Source organism: Lacerta agilis, chromosome 6 (genome assembly GCF_009819535.1).
Source record: "Lacerta agilis isolate rLacAgi1 chromosome 6, rLacAgi1.pri, whole genome shotgun sequence".
Lineage (NCBI taxonomy): Eukaryota > Metazoa > Chordata > Lepidosauria > Squamata > Lacertidae > Lacerta > Lacerta agilis.
In genome coordinates, this window is record NC_046317.1 from 14,542,087 (window position 1) to 14,558,535 (window position 16,449).

The 16,449-nt window shown below is 42.8% G+C and overlaps 1 protein-coding gene across 1 annotated transcript in view; it reads left to right on the forward strand.

Moving 5' to 3' along the window:
* Positions 1-16,449, forward strand: part of CFH (complement factor H) — a 44,948-nt gene that overhangs the window by 27,180 nt on the left and 1,319 nt on the right. The window contains exons 15-22 of the mRNA XM_033151085.1: positions 1,156-1,320; positions 2,282-2,452; positions 3,963-4,139; positions 5,647-5,823; positions 10,225-10,401; positions 12,019-12,195; positions 13,804-14,019; positions 16,005-16,201. Coding sequence (XP_033006976.1) covers positions 1,156-1,320; positions 2,282-2,452; positions 3,963-4,139; positions 5,647-5,823; positions 10,225-10,401; positions 12,019-12,195; positions 13,804-14,019; positions 16,005-16,201 — 1,457 coding nt within the window. The remainder of the gene's footprint in view (positions 1-1,155; positions 1,321-2,281; positions 2,453-3,962; positions 4,140-5,646; positions 5,824-10,224; positions 10,402-12,018; positions 12,196-13,803; positions 14,020-16,004; positions 16,202-16,449) is intronic.

Consider the following 16,449-nt stretch of genomic DNA (forward strand, 5'->3'; position numbering starts at 1 on the left):
GAACGTTTTTGCCTGGCGCCTTAACGGTGTATAATGAAGGTGCCAGACGAACTTCCCTGGGAAGAGAGCATTCCACACACAGGGAGCCCCTGCAGAGAAGGCCCATTTTCATGTTGCCACCCTCCAGACCTCTTGAGGAGAAGGCCCACGAAGGAGGGCCTCAGAAGACGATCTCAGGGTTCGGGTAGGTTCATAGGGGAAGAGGCGGTCTTTGAGGTATTGTGGTCCTGAGCCATTTAAGGCTTTATAGGTCAAAACCAGCACTTTGAATTGTGCCCGGAAACTAATTGGTAGCCAGTGCAGTCGGACCAGGATCAGTGTAATATGCTCAAACTGTCTTGCTCTGGTGAGCAACTTGGCTGCTGAATTCTGCACCAGCTGATGCTTCCAAACCGTCTTCAGAGGCAGCCCTACATATAATGCATTGCAGTAATCTAACCTTGAGGTTACCAGAGCGTAGACAACAGTAGTTAGGCTATCCCTGTCCAGTCAGGGGAGTAGCTAGGCCACCAGCCGAAGCTGATGGAAGGTACTCCGGGCCACCTGAGCCTTGAGCGACAGCAAGGGATGCAGGAGTACCCCCCCCCCAAAGCCATGAACCTGCTCCTTCCATCAAGAGCAGGCGACCTCCCATCCATCTGGTCTAGGGAACCATCCACTAACAGTGCCTCAGTCTTATGTGGATTGAGCTTCAGTTTGTTGGCTCTCATCCTGTCCATTACCGAGGCAAGACACTGGTCCAGCACTTCCACTGCCTCACCTGCAGATGTAAAGGAGAAATAGAGTTCAGAGTCAAGCCGTACCATTACAAATAAATGCAACTCATATTTAATTTAATTGTCATTTATTGACATAAGCAATTATATGCTTGTGATCCATTGGATGGGAAATTTAGACTTACTGCCAGGAGACCTCTACCACAGACATACTTTGTGGCCTTAATCAAGTCTGTCACTACTTCTTCACCTCAGCTGCCCTATACAAAATGGCAATAATGATGGTTTCTCCTCCAAAACCGCTGCAAGGATTGACTGCAATAAAGACTGAAAGGAGTATTGGAAAATAAATGTGCATGAAAAATATCTAGTTGATTAACTCCATTTGATTGTGATTTGCTAACAAACAACTTTACTTGAACAATATTTGAATTGTTAGATGTTGCAGCAAAATGTACACGTCCACAGAATGCAGAGTTTGCACCACTTGCTTCTCTGGAGAAAAGGTTTAATCACAACAACGTTGTAACCTACACCTGTGGTTCCTATCAGCATAAAACAAAATGTGTTAATGGAAAATGGTCACCTGAGCCAGAATGCACAGGTACAGTTTTGCATGCTATATACAAATGCATGGTTTCTCAACTTGAATGACAGATGTGGCCACTGGAAGCAAGAGTGGGACAGACCTTCCTGGGTAGGCTAGACTCAGCTCCTTTGGAAAGACCACATCAAGCTTCCTTTAAGATTGCATGAATTCCGCATGCCTTATGTACTCGACAGGTGTGAGATCAGGAGATTAGTTTATCCACTTCAGGAGCAGAAGCATTGTTGCCACATGGGAAAAGCAATCAATTGGCCCAAGGACAGAATTAGCAGCTTGCTAAGCCATCACTACAGGCTGCTGGTTCTTACAAACAGAGGCACAGAGTGCATTTTCCCTTCTGCATCCCTGTCTGAGAGCACCATCCCTGGAGGTCAACTCAACTGTGGTGCCCAGGATTGATTCAGAAACACATAAAACTGGATTGGGTGGCATATCTTGCTACTTTCTCAACAGTGACTTTCCGGTAGCTTTATAATAAGTGTAAAATCTGGTTGGAGTTCACATGTCACATTTAGGTTGCCAGCAAGAACCTTCTTGGTATGATCTCCTGCACCACAAGCAGCACACAAAGCTGAACTGAACCATACGCAGTTTAAAAACACTGCAATAGAGGAAGGGTAGCATGCAAATATAAATTTCAGTAGCGGCAGCAACTCTCCACACTTCTGTAGACAGACATTTCACCCTGCACTGAGTTTTGGAGAACCTGATGAGGCAACATGGGGATCTCACTGGAACTCAACTGAGAAGTTCTGCTGCTCTTGCAGGTTTTACCAGGCAGCTCTTTGGTTCAAGACCAATGCAACTAACTCATTGCAACACTGAATCCATTCAAGGGATAAGGAGGTTTGACTAGATGCTCCTTTTTAATAGATTATTAAATGTTCTTCTCTTTCATAGTTTCCTTGCATAACTTTATATCATTGAATTCTAATGGATTTTTATTTATTTATTAAAGCATTCTGTCCACCACCACCTCAGCTTCCCAATGCCGTTGACATAACTGATATGAGAAACTACAAGAGTGGTGAGGAGATAAGCTTCAGGTGTCAGGAGAACTTCCTTCTTCAAGGGCCACAAAAAATAAAATGTGACAATGGAAAGTGGCAAACCCCACCACGCTGTTTTGGTTAGTATGCTCTTCCTTTCATATTTCCCTTTTTTGTTTTGTTTTCAAGAAGTCAGAGAATTGAGGGTGGTGGAGTGTGATTTATAAACTAAAGAAGCATAACTTTAAAAGAAAGAAAGAAAAGAAACTAGAAAATATAAATGACAATGTGGCCTAAAAAAGGCAACTCCTCTCTCAAATTATTCTAAGGACACAGTTAAACTTTGGAACCTACTCTTACAAAAGACGGTGATAGCCCCCAAGAGGTGAAAAGAGGATTGGAGAAATTCACAGAGAAGGCCATTGATGCCTATGCTTTGCAGTTACTACAAATCACAGGAAGGGAGACTGCTCTTGTGCTCAGATCAGGCTTGTTGGTCTCCAACAGACATTTGGCTGCCCACTTGAAGAACAGAACACTGGCCTAGAAGGGCCATTGACCTGATCCATCATGCTCTTCTTGTGCTCTTCTTCTTATTTAATAGTGGGGATTTGAACCAGGGATGCGGGTGTTGCTGTGGTCTAAACCACTGAGCCTCTTGGGCTTGCCGCAATGAGGTAAACTCCCCTTGCTCTGCCCAGCTCCTGCCAACCTAGTAGTTCCAAAGCATGCCAGTGCAAGTAGATAAATAGGTACTGCTGAGGCGGGAAGGACTTAACCGTCCAGAGCTCCTTTATCTTTTTTTATTAAATAGTAATGCACTTGTGAGGTAATAAAGATGCTTATTGGTTCCCAAACTTTGCTCCATGAAGCACTCGGTGCTCCACAAAGCATCTCCAAATGCTCTGCAAAGAGATTGGAAAGGAAAATAAATAAATATGTTTCTTTGGCATAAGGGTAGAGATAGTGCTCCATGATGAATTTCTCTCCAAGAAGTTTGGGAGCCGCTACAATAGAATGTCAGGAATTAGATGTAACACGAATGGCAGCTGATGCCATAAGGAGCAACTGAGTGTCTTACACTCTTCCCCTGTTGGCCACTACATAGCTGATGAAGCAAAATATATGATGTGATCTGATTGATTGATTGATTGATTGATTGATTGATTGACTGATGTATATCCCATTCTTCCTCGCATATCCAGGCAGTATAAAAATAAAAATAAAATAAAATAAAATAATAAAAAATAATTTTATTATTTTTATCCCGCCCATCTGGCTGGGTTTCGCTAGCCACTCTAGGCAGCTCCCAACAGAATATTAAAAACATGATAAAATATAAAACATTAAAAACTTCCCTAAACAGGGCTGCCTTCAGTTGTCTTCTAAAAGTCAGATAGCTGTTTATTTCCTTGACTCACTTAACTGGAAAAAACCTCTTGGCAAACAGATATCATAGCAATACTATAAGCCTCCAAATTTCTTTCTTCCCTGCCTCACTTTGTAAACTGACTTTGAATTGGCTGCCTCTGAAACTTTCTACCAGATGAAAAAGGAGGGAGCAGTTTTGCATATAAAACACTCTGGAAATGCTTTTATGCCCTTTAATTGTATTCACAAAGACCGCATGCTATATATCTCCCTTTCCAGATGCAAGATGTGGAGATCCCCCTGCAATTGACCATGGTGAGGTAAATAATAGTTCCCAGAGAAAGTATCTTTCTGGTGAAAGTGTGGAGTATCATTGCCATGAAGGTTTTGAACTTGGGGAATCAAGTACTTCAACATGCAACAATAGGGAGTGGTCCCCACCGCCAACTTGCAGAGGTAAGAAAATATGCTTATGATATAATAATAATTTATTATTATTTATACTCTGCCCATCTGGCTGGGTTTCCCCAGCCACTCTGGGTGGCTCCCAACAGAATATTAAAAACACAATAAAACATCAAACATTAAAAACTTCCCTAAACAGATGTCTTCTAAAAGTCAGATAGTTGTTTATTTCCTAGAGGTCAGGTGGGAGGGTGTTCCACAGAGTGGGTGCCACTACTGAGAAGGCCCTCTGCCTGGTTTCCTGTAACCTCATTTCTTGCAGTGAGGGAACCGCCAGAAGGCCCTCAGAGCTGGAGCTCAGATTCCAATCAAATGTGGAGGGGTAACTATATATCCAATGAAGAGCTTTCAATGAGACTTCAGTCTTATTCCATCAAGAGCATGCATGGAAGACATTTTGCCAAACCTATAGAAATTGTGACACTGCCTCAATCGAAGTGTCCTGCCAACCAGCAAACATTCAGAGTTTTGAAATACTCTCCCTCGTGCAGAATTGAGGGTAATTCAAATTGCAGTGTAACATTTATTTATTTTGCTTTAATATTCCAACTATGACCTTGCTTTTCGTTTTGGGCAGCACTTGAATGTCTCAGAATTTTTTTTCAGAGTCTCTTCAGTGAGAAGCTGGTTTACTGGCTTACCATCCCTAGTCAGAACAGACAAGCTTCTGAGAGAGAAAACATGATCAAAAGAACCTGATCCACATTTACTGACTTTTCCTTGTAATGCACAGCAGCAAAAGGCATAATATGTATTACGAACTGCACTGTAAGTTTATGTGGGGCAGTGGCAAAACCCAATGGGTATAGCCCAGGGGTCAGCAAACTTTTTCAGCAGGGGTCCGGTCTACTGTCCCTCAGACCTTGTGGGGGGCTGGAGTATATTGGGGGGGGGGAATTGAACGCATTCTTATGCCCCACAAATAACCGAGAGATGCATTTTAAATAAAAGCACACATTCAACTCATGTAAAAACACACTGATTCCCAGACTGTCCATGGGCTAGATTTAGAAGGCGATTGGGCCGGATCCGGCCCCTGGGCCTTAGTTTGCCTACCCATGGTATAGCCACTGCCCTACTTAAATTGCATATGTGCCTTAGGTTGTGTCTCCAAAATCTTGCAATATTTAGGATTTCTTTAGGTGTCAAATTAAAACTTGAGAGCAGGCAATTAGGAAAGTGGTAAAAATGTTTTAAAAGCACTGGACTAAGGACCTGGCCAGACTTAAACATGTATCTAAATTCTGTGGATTGGCCATAGCAGGCATATTAAATTACTAAACCATCTTCAACATTTAACCCATTGTGAACTTCTCTGATTACTGATCCCTCTGCCCACTTTCTGCCTGCCTTCATACCTCACTCACACAACCAACAACACACAACTCCCCATAGCCTTTGAAATAAGACCTTTGTTCAGTATTTTAGTAGGGAAATCCAGACACAGGTATGGTGACATGTTTTGAGAATCATATTTTCATTTGTATTATCTTCTCAGAAAAGTCATGTGGGAGCCCCCCCAGACTCTTTGATGTTGCATATGAAGGATTGATAAAAACCCGCTATGAGCCTGGGGAGATATTACCTTTCAAGTGCAAACCAGGTTATGCTACAGAAGGACCGCGGAATATCACATGCCAAAAGGGAAAGTGGTCAAAAGCTTCAACCTGTGAAGGTATGTTGCATGTTTTGCCTGGGTAACAATTCTAAAGGTAGTTTACTTCTGGGAGCACAGCAATTCAATCACTGGCTTGAACAGCAAGGGGCATAGTGAACAAGCAAGTTCATCTCTGTAGATGTTTAGGCTCACAAATGTGGTTCTGCTTAGATCCTTTACATCTCCCAGTTAAAATGATCAAGTGTAGAAACGCTTGGGATGAGCTCTGGTGATACCTTGGAGAGTTTCTGCTGATCAGCAGTGGCAATAGTGTGTTCGATCAGGCAATGATCTGGACTCACCCACACTGACCTTTTGCCCTGCACTTTCTAGGCAGAGCTCCAAGCTTTAAAGCTCCATATCTGAGTGCTTTTCTGTGGATTGCTGTTCACTCTGATTCAGCAATGAATGGGTATTTGTGGGAAAGAGCCAGAGCAGGGAGGGAGGGAGGGAGGGAGGGAGGAAGGGGCACTTGGACACCGTGTGGACCTGTGCCTAGAAATGTGGCACAAAGGGAAGTCTGGATGAGCCTCCTGTCTCTTCTGATGTATGTGAATGCTACTATATGCAGAACGTTGTCTGACAAATCAGAGAAGCGGTCGGCCACTCCTATGCTTGGAGAAAAGAGAGCTTCTGAACAATATCAGAGGTCCTTCTAGTACAGCCTCCCTGCTGCCATTGGATACCCTTTTATTTGTATCTGCATCTGAGCAGTCCCTGCAAGCAGTGTGTCCCATTGTACTGTACCTCCCTTATCAACCCAGGAAGAAGTGGGCCCACAGCACCCACATAACCTCTTCTCGGGTTGGAATCTTGCTGGGAAATCTATCTGACACTAAAACACTGAAACTAGTAACTTTTCAGATGAAGGCTCTTACTGCCAGCACTAGTTCCTTGGCAGGGTGCCTTCTGGCAAATCCTCTCTGGTGGTGTTAGTGCTGTTGCAAGTGATGGTGGGAGCAACAGCTCCTTCTTTGCTTCCTTTCCTGTGCCTCACCAACAGGTAGGGCAAGCAGCAGCGATTACTCCAACTTTCCATCATTCCCCGCAGGGCAACCTCCTGACTCCTCCTCCATCTCCCATCCCCAATCTCAATGTAGATCCCCGCTCTGCCAATATTAATTTACAATTTTGTTTTATGAGGGAATTGGGAAGTGGGGATCATGACATTGCATGCATGGATGAATGGAATGGACTTTTTGTTTTTTTTTAGAACTTGCTATGTTTGGAGGAATGGAATGGGTGGTTGGGGGCAACATTTATTCATTTTTTTGTGGAGCGGAGCATTTTTGCCCCACCATTAGATTGTAGGGCCTCAGAGGCTGGCCACGTTTAAATCCTGTCCCCAGGTTTAAACTTCCCCACTCCTGATGTAAACTGTTGCTAAGTGATACACGTTGTAAATTGGTTTTCTGATGGTTATATTTAGGAATTTAGTGCCGAATCCCAGGTTCTGTTACCGTCATAATTGTAGATGTCCCTTTGTCAAATTTAAATTCTGCCCTGAAGAAATAATATTGCCTAATAAAATTCAATAAAAGAGTAGTGGCAAGATCCAGCCAAGTTTGAGAACGTAGTTATTCTGGAGAGCCAATGTGGTGTAGTGGTTAAGAGTGGTAGACTTTTAATCTGGGGAACCAGGTTCGTGTCTCCACTCCTCCACATGCAGCTGCTGGGTGACCTTGGGCTAGTCACACTTCTTTTAAGTTTCTCAGCTCCACTCACCTCACAGAGAGTTTGTTGTGGGGGAGGAAGGGAAAGGAGAATGTTAGCCGCTTTGAGACTCCTTCAGCTAGTGATAAAGTGGGATATCAAATCCAAACTCCTCCTCCTCCTCCTCTTCCCACTGAAACCTATGTGACATAGAGCTTAACTTGGCCTATATTATAGCAGAACAAATCAAGTATCTTAGAGATACTTAAACTAATTGACCTTGGATTAAAATAATTATCTGTCTAAGGTATGGATGGAGCTGTCGATTTCAGTCCTTCCAGCTTCTCATTTTCCCTGCGCTGCCCAGACAAGAAGACCCCCCCCCCTCGGCTTTGCTGCTGTGGTTCAAAGGAAAGCAGAGCAATACATTTGTTTCCAGCTTGGCTGCAGCAGTTGCTGGAATGAGGTGTACAAGGCGCCATCCAACTGTTTTAGGGACTCTGCTCTGGATTTATGTAGGGTTTACTTTCTGTTATGTATTGAAGTTCCCACCCTAGGCCACTAGGGGTGTGTGTATATAGTTCATCCTGCTGCAGTTTTCACTCAGGTCAGCATATGCAAATGAGGGATTGAAAACTGACGTTCAGGGATTGGGTAACTACAGAAAGTTGTTACTGTTGCTTTGTAGCTGAGTTCTATATAAGCAGGCTGCTGAGGCCTTCAGCTCACTTCTGTTCCAGCCTGAGAATAAACAAGAGCTGCTTGGAAATCACTGTGTCGTCTGCTGTGTCCACCCACAACTTAACACTTTCCTTCTCCTAAAGATACCCCTCAAGGCAGTGAAGGTTCAGGATCAGACCTTTCCTTCTCCTAGATGGGCTTCCTAGTTGGTGAGCCCCATCTGCCCCTCACAGCATTTGCAGAAACTGCCTTCTTTCTTTCTTTTACTATCTCTCTTTATTATTTTAAAAAAACAAATACACATATACACAAACACAAACACGCAAAATAGACATATACATACTACTATCCCTTTCTTTTCTTATTTACAAATAAATTCTTGCACCTCCAATTATCCTCATTGCATTTTGAACTATTATATTTATATCGCGTACAGTTATAGATTTCATTTACAAATCATATTTTTCCATGCTTCAGTCTCTATTTATTACTTTAAAGGTTCAGTCTGCATCTGCCATTAGGATTCCACTTATACCACTATTCCTTAAGTATTCTTTAAATATTCTCCACTCTTTCCATACTTCTTGGGTCATCTGTTTCCTAACTTTACTTGTTGTTTTAGCTAATTGCAGATATTCTATCATTAAGTTTTGCCAGTCCATTATAGTTGGTGCGACTGGGTTTTTCCAGTTCCTGGCCACTAGCATTCTTGCTGCTGTTATACCGTACATACATAGTACTCTTTCTGTTTTTTTAATCTCTTCCGGCAAAATACTTAACAAGAACATTTCTGGTCTTTTTTTGAATGTATACTTTAGCAATTTTTTATGTTCTTCATATACAGCATTCCAATAATCACATATAACAGGACACGTCCACCACATATGTTTCTTTATTGCACCTCCAGCACAAAGGGGACCTATTTCTGTAAATTTTGGCTAATTTTTCTGGTGTCTGGTGCCACCTATACATCATTTTTAAGATGTTTTCTCTAAGGTTGTAACAGGCAGTGAATTTAATGTCCTCCTGCCATAATCTCTCCCATTGTTCCATCAGTATATTGTAACCTCAATCCTGGGCCCATCTCACCATTACTGATTTTACTTCCTCCCCTTTAAGTTCCCATTCCAAAAGTATGTTGTATATCTGCGAAATAAATTTCCCTTTGCTTTGGAGGACCTCTTTTTCAAATTTAGATTTTTCTTTTGCTAAGCCAATTTTTTTGTCGATCACAAATCTCTGGTATATTTGAAAGTATTGCAGCCAATCAGTGAGGTGTTCCTTGATTTCTTCGTATTTGTTCAGGTATAGTTCGTTCTGTTTTTCTTCTAACAACATTTGGTATGTGGCTCTTCCTCCTTCCATATTTACCTTTTTAATTGTTATTACATCTATTGGTGAGGTCCACAGTGGTATTTTTGGTTCTATTGCGCTTTTGAATTTAATCCATATTAAGTATAACGATTTTCTAATTAGATGGTTAAGAAACCCCTTGTGGACCTTCACCTTTTCATAAAATAAATATGAATGCCAGCCATACCTGTTGTCCACACCTTCCAGGTCTAGTAGTTCAGTATCTTTCAACATTATCCAATCTCTTAACCAACTGCCTTCTTAACTGTTGGACCCACTGTTGGTCTTTGCATGCAGGTGTGGTAGTTAAACCAAGGTTTGGCTTTAGTTAGCCATTTGACAGCAGGATTGCAGTTAAGCTTGGTCCTCCTTAACCATGATCTGTAAACATAGGCACCAACTCCTTGGGGCTGAGACATTTGGGGGTGACTGCTTTCCCTTGCACGGCAGCTGGAGGGGGAAGACGGGGTCCACCTGCTGCTGGGGCCATGCTACAGCCACATTTGGCTCCACTGCCCGAATCTGTGCAAGGTTGCATCGTTTTTGAGAAGTTGGTGACTCTGTCTGTAAGCAAGGTTTGCTTGCATTAAGCTCTTGCACTCTTATCTTTGTGTTTGTTCACATTAGGCTCTGGTATTCTTTTTTTTAAAAAAAGAACGATGGGTATCTATTATGCAGAAAGCACCATTTGTGGAGGAAAAGCTTATTTGTTGGTTTCCTCTCCCCACTTAGATGCAACCTGCAGAGAGCCCCCTGCAGTTGCCGGTGCAGAAATTGTGGCAGGGACAGCAGAGACCTATCTGCCTGACCACGAGGTGTATTATCAGTGCCACGAAGGTTTTGAAATATCTGGATCGGCTAATGTAACATGTCAAAATAAAGAGTGGTCAGAACCACCGACATGTGTAGGTAAGACCTGGCATTTCAGATGATGATGATGATTAAATAAATAAATAAACTTATTATTTATACCCTGCCAGATTTCCCCAGCCACTCTGGGTGGCTTACAAGATATCTAAAAACAAAATAAAAGCATCAATCCTTAAAAACTTCCCTAAACAGGGCTGCCTTCAGGTGTCTTCTAAAAGCTGGATAGTTGTTTATTTCCTTGACATCTGATGGGAGGGCATTCCACAGGGTGGGTGCCACTACTGAGAAGGCCCTGTGCCTTGTGCCCTGTAGTCTCACATCTCACAGTGAGGGAACCACCAGAAGGCCCTCGAAGCTGGACCTCAGTGTCCGAGCAGAACAAAGGGGGTTAGAGATGCTCCTTCAAGTATACTGGGTTCCTGATCTTCCTTCTGTGTGCCAAACATAAATGTGAAAAAGGAAGCTGAAGAAACTGGAAAGAGATAACAAAATGTCTGATGGCCAAGGCAGATTTTTTATTTCTGAGTTAAAACTGGAGGCGTGCTTTACTGTTACAGCCAAAGAAGTTTATTTTTAAAGTCCTAACAAGGAGAACTGTCCACCTGTGTGAGTCCCTGTTTTCCGTGTGCCCTCCTCTGAGGGCTGGCAATTCTGCCTCTGCACTGGGAAATACTGCATGATAGAATGGTATCCCAGTGTTAAGACATGCCTCTTTCCAGTCAGCCTCAGATGGGGGAGGGCAGCAATACAGCATGGAAACTGCCCCTCAGACTGTGCATTTTGGGCTCAAAGAAGATTTGAATGGTATAAGAGAATTTCAATATTGCAATATACTAGCAGGGATCGAAGACAGGTTTTCTATGCGCAAAGCGCCACATTCAGTCCCTGGCATCTCCAGGTGGAGGCCAAGGCAAACTCCTGCCTGAACTCCTAGAGAGCCACTACCAGTCCATATGGACCAGGGATGGGGAACCTGTGCCCCCCCAGATGTGGTTGGACTGCATTCCCATCATCTCTGGCCTTTCTGGCTGGGGGTGATGGGAGATGTAGTCCAACAACATCTGGGGGGCACAGGATCCGCGACATAGATAAAATTGAGCTAGGTGGACCAGTGGTCTGACTCTGCATAAGGCAGTTTCCTATGTGCCTGTAAACCATGTGGACTTCAGTGCTTCTTGTGTTCCAGGAAGCAGGGAAGAGGAGTTGCCATATGCACCTTGACTTACTCTTAAATGACCCGATACAGCTGCCATTTTCAGGGACTTTTCTTCCTGGACTCATTGACAAAAGCACACACTTTAGACCTCTAACTTTTATAACTAAGAATGACAGCTCTGGGGTTGCAAATGGCTGGTTCGTGGCTTGAGGTTGGAGCCCCACAAACATGTGCTCTTTCCTCAGCTTCCTCCTGTGCAGGTTTACTCTGAGTCAAACAGGGCTCTTTCCTAAGTCCATGTGTTTATGGTTACAGCTGGATAGATAGGAGCCTATATCCTTGATGGGGGTTGGGGAGCAGCAATTCTCACAGTTAGGACAGTATCCTCTCACACGACATCTTTTGTCCAGTCTCAGAATGTTGGAACAAACTGGTAGGTGCTGTTTTGTGGAAACAGAATGCATTTTCAAGGATTGAAGAAGTTTTCTCTATCATTTCAGATGTAACATGCCCTCCCCCACCTCGGATTTCTAACGGTCAGGTTACTACTAATCTCAAGCAAAGGTACTTGCCTCTTGAGAAGGTGCGCTATCGCTGCCGCCAAGGATACAGCCTTTTTGGAGCTTTTACAGTAAAGTGTGTGAACAAAGAATGGACACAATCACCAACTTGCATAGGTACTTGATGTCCAATTTTTTTAATATTCTGAAAGAGAGGAATATAACATTTTTCCTTTTAAAAATAATGTATGTTAAATTTTCCACTGTGCGGATTCTTGCATAGTCTTGGACTGTCATTTAATATTTACCTTTTGCTAATCTCTGAGCTATGAGGAATATACCAGAGGTAGTCAAGATGGAAGTGTATACTATGGGAAAACCAACAATCTTCCTCTAGAATGGGCCTGTAGTTTTCCTTCATTGACCGATCATCCTGACTGTGATTGGGAAGAAATCCATGCAGACCAAATTGGTCTTCCACAGCACAAGGTGGCTTGCTATGCTTATTTAAATCAGTTTGAGCGATGTAATCATCTGTTTGTGCTACATGTTGATCTAGATGACTGGGAGCTGCCTGTGTACCTTGAAGTATGCCATTTGAGGTGGTGAGAGTTGTGTTGTGGTGTTATATGTGTTGTGGATCATTTAGACATTCGTTCCACCATTTGGCTAACCCTTGTAACCTCATAAGTAAGAATAATATTATGGCTTTTTACACCATCAATGCATAAGGTGCTTTAAAGCATAAGAGTGGGGCTTGGGGGGAGACAATGCAGAAAAATAAGAACAGGTTCGTTCCTGAAAGAGCTTACAAACTGAACTTTAGTAGATTGGAGAGGTAGGAACATAAACACAGTGCTGGATGAGACTAAAGGTTCATCTACTGTGCTTTGCACAGTTCGTAACAGGATGGCTTTGGGAAACCCACATGGAGGACAAAATCTGGAGGGGGACAAGGCAAGAGAGAGAGAGAGAGAGATGATTAGGTCACATTCAAATATGTCTGCCCAAAATGATGGGGTCCACCCTGCCTCACCCCATCCCACTTCAGACAGGAAGCCAAACGCTTCATGGGAAAGGCAGTTTTAGAAGCAGTGGTATTACCCCCATTCAACTGCAGCAAACTTAGTGCTTCAAGGTGTTGATGGACTGCAACTCCCCTGACCATTGGCCATTCTGGGACTGATTGGAGTTGTAGTCCAGCAACATCTAGATAGCATCACACTTGCTACCCCCCAAGTTGCATGTTTGGGGCAGGAGTTCCAGACATCAAAGGCAGAGAGGAGAAAACTAGCAGAGGTGATTATGGAAGCACAAGACATTCAGGCACCAGCATTTTATAAACTTCTATGCTTCTGCAGAATCAATTTTTACAAATAGATACTTGCAAGATACTGACAGATTTTCAGAAACAGAGGAATATGATAAATTTTGATAGTGAAGAGCTGAGCAAAATTCAGAGGACTGCCTCCTCCTCCCCCCAATGAGCTCCCATCCATGTCAAAATAGGATCTAGTTGTTTTAATGATAGGTCTATTTGACCAACTAAGAAGGTGCTGATGGAATGTCAGTTGCACTTGTAGTGACCTTAGAATGACAATTTGTTAACTGTGTTTTTTGCCAAGCAGACATACATAGCTCAATAAAATGTATATTAAAACTTTTCTTCATGTTTAAATTAAATCTTTGCATGGTACTTTTTTCCTCCTGATGTAGAAGCTGAATTATAGAAATGCTTGTGTGCAGAGCCATATGTGTAATCCTAATAAGTGTGCCATGTAATAGATTCTTTTTTTCTGTTTCAATGCATCACCACAGCTGCTGAGGGAAAATGTGGTCCTCCACCTCCTATTGAAAATGGAGACTTTCTGGGCACGGCAACTTCGGAATATATGCCAGGGGCATCTGTACGGTATAAGTGCCAAGCTCACTACAATATGCAAGGAGATGAATATGTACAATGTGACAACGGGCATTGGACAGATACACCAACATGCATAGGTAGAGGAAATTTCTCTAAATCTTTGCTTTTTTTGTTCTATTGAAGGATATTCAATAAATTCAGAAACCTGTGACTTAGTGGCACCAGTGTGATGTCAGTTGGCATTGTTCTATGTGTGTTTTTGCTTCACAACACACTTTTAGTTACCCTCCATCCCAGCTCCTCCCACAAACTAAAGGTAGTTCCCTCATGAGGCAAAGTGAGCCACCCACCAAACTTTGGATGCCTTTACTGATCATAATAGGCAGCCATGTAGGTCTAACAGTCCCCCAGAATGCACGAGTTCTTTCCCTTTGCAAGGTTTTCCTCTCAGGCACTGACCTTCCACTTTTTTTGCAGCAGTGAATTCAAATTCCCCTCAATGCCTCTCCTTGCAAACAGCTAGGACATCAACAAACTATTAGATGGGCCTTAAGGTTAATCACAGCTATAATGAGCCATCAAAGTTCACGTTGTAATGTTTGGGCAAAAATCAATAGCTTAAGAAAAACATTAAGAATAACCGCTTGTGAAGACAATATTGTTCTTTACCCCAGATAAGGAGAAGGGACAAGAAATGTTGTTGCCTCTTCTGACAAAATTTGGGCTGCCATTACAGGTAACCCTCACATCTTGTTCTGCTGTTACTGAATGCCCTGTTAGCCCAAAATAAAGCAACTTTCCTCCATGACTTAATCATGGATGAGGGGGCTGACCTGGCATCTTCCTCACCAGGAAACCAATCCACCTGGGAGCCAGGGTTGAGTTCTTCCTGCTGTTGGGCCAGAGACACGAAACAGGGATCCTGTTGGTGTGGTGTTCGATCTGATGTCCACCAGCCTCTTTGTTTAAGCTAGTGCAGATGATCTGGGGAATCCCCAAGCACTTCATAGAATCATGGAGTTGAAAGGGACCCCAAGGGGAATCTCAGCTAAAGCATCCATGGCAGATGGCTATCCAAGCTCTGCTAAAAAAACCACAAGGAACCAGAGTCCACAACCTCCTGAGGGCGGTTGAACAGCTCTTTCTTGTAACTTGAAGCCATTGGTTTGAGCCAGAGCAGGAAAAAACAAACTTGTTCCCTCTCCCATGTGACAGCTCTTGCGATATTTGCGCTTGGAGACTTCATTTACAGGCCGAGGCTGCAATGTCTGGACTGACTCAAGACCTCCTAGCTACCATGACAACAGCAGGGGTCTCTCAGTACAATGTGGGCCCAACATATGTCATACCTTCAATCTGACCTTTGTCGTAAAGAAGATTGCAAGTGGCCCATTGGTGGGAGGGGTTGTCATAGGTGGATTATGTCCTGGTGAAGTGGACTTTGTGGTAGCAGGTTTTCCCTGCAGTGGGGAGTAGTGGATCATTGGGATGGTCTGCCCATGGAAACCTATAGAACATGAGAGATTCCCTTTGCTCTGGGGGATTTCCCTACCAATGCTGTGAAGCCCCTAGTTTCACTATGGAATGATGGGGCAATGGAAAGACTGTCAATAAAATCACTACCAAGTGGCCTTTCTATCATCGCATGGAAAAGGTCATGTTGGAATAAAAAGTGCTGAGGTCTTCTTGAATAACTTTGTAAACCACATACTGCTATATAATGTATAATACGGTATTAGACCCCCAATTCAGAAAGCACCCAGTTAAATGTGGACTGCTACTGATGCTTTCTTCACGTTGGCTGAATCTCAATTCAGAAAATCTAAAGCTTGTGACTCCCAATTGGTTTTCATGGGGAAAATATTCAAATTGCTATTAATTTATTCATTTGAGAGAAGTCAATAAACTTTTAGGTACAGTAGGCCCCGAGTTTTGTTTGGTTTTCCTCGTAGAAGACCCATTGATGGGACTACATTACTAATCTCAATTTATTTCAGTGGGTTTGACTGAGTATGACAAACTTTGGACAGAATCCAAAGGGTTGTTGGTTTTTGTTTTGGTCAAGTGAGTTCCTCGTTGTCAAATTAATCTCTTAGATGACATGATTTGTGCCTTTCTACAGCTCCTTGTACAGCAACTGAAGAAGATATGAATCAGAACAATATACGGCTAAAGTGGGTATCCAATAAGAAAATCTATTCTGCATCTGGAGACGTGACAGAATTTGCCTGCAAATGGGGCTTTCAGCAAGATCCATCCTCGCCTCCCTTCAGAGCCACATGCACAGAGGGCAAGTTGGACTACCCAAGATGTATACCTGTAGGTATATTGCAGTTAAAGCATAATAACAGAAAATTCAACACACATCATTGTTATTTTTGTTAAGCTATAGAAAGCAATGTGCATGAGAAAATAAATGTTTGTCTTTGAAATTTTGTTGGTCTACTACAGATTTTTGATTTTTATCCATCTATGCCCGTTTTTCTCATCTCCTCCCAGAGTTACTCCTTTTTGTCGTTCATCATCTCTTATTTTCTCCTCTCTCCTTCTTCCCCCCCCCACTGTTT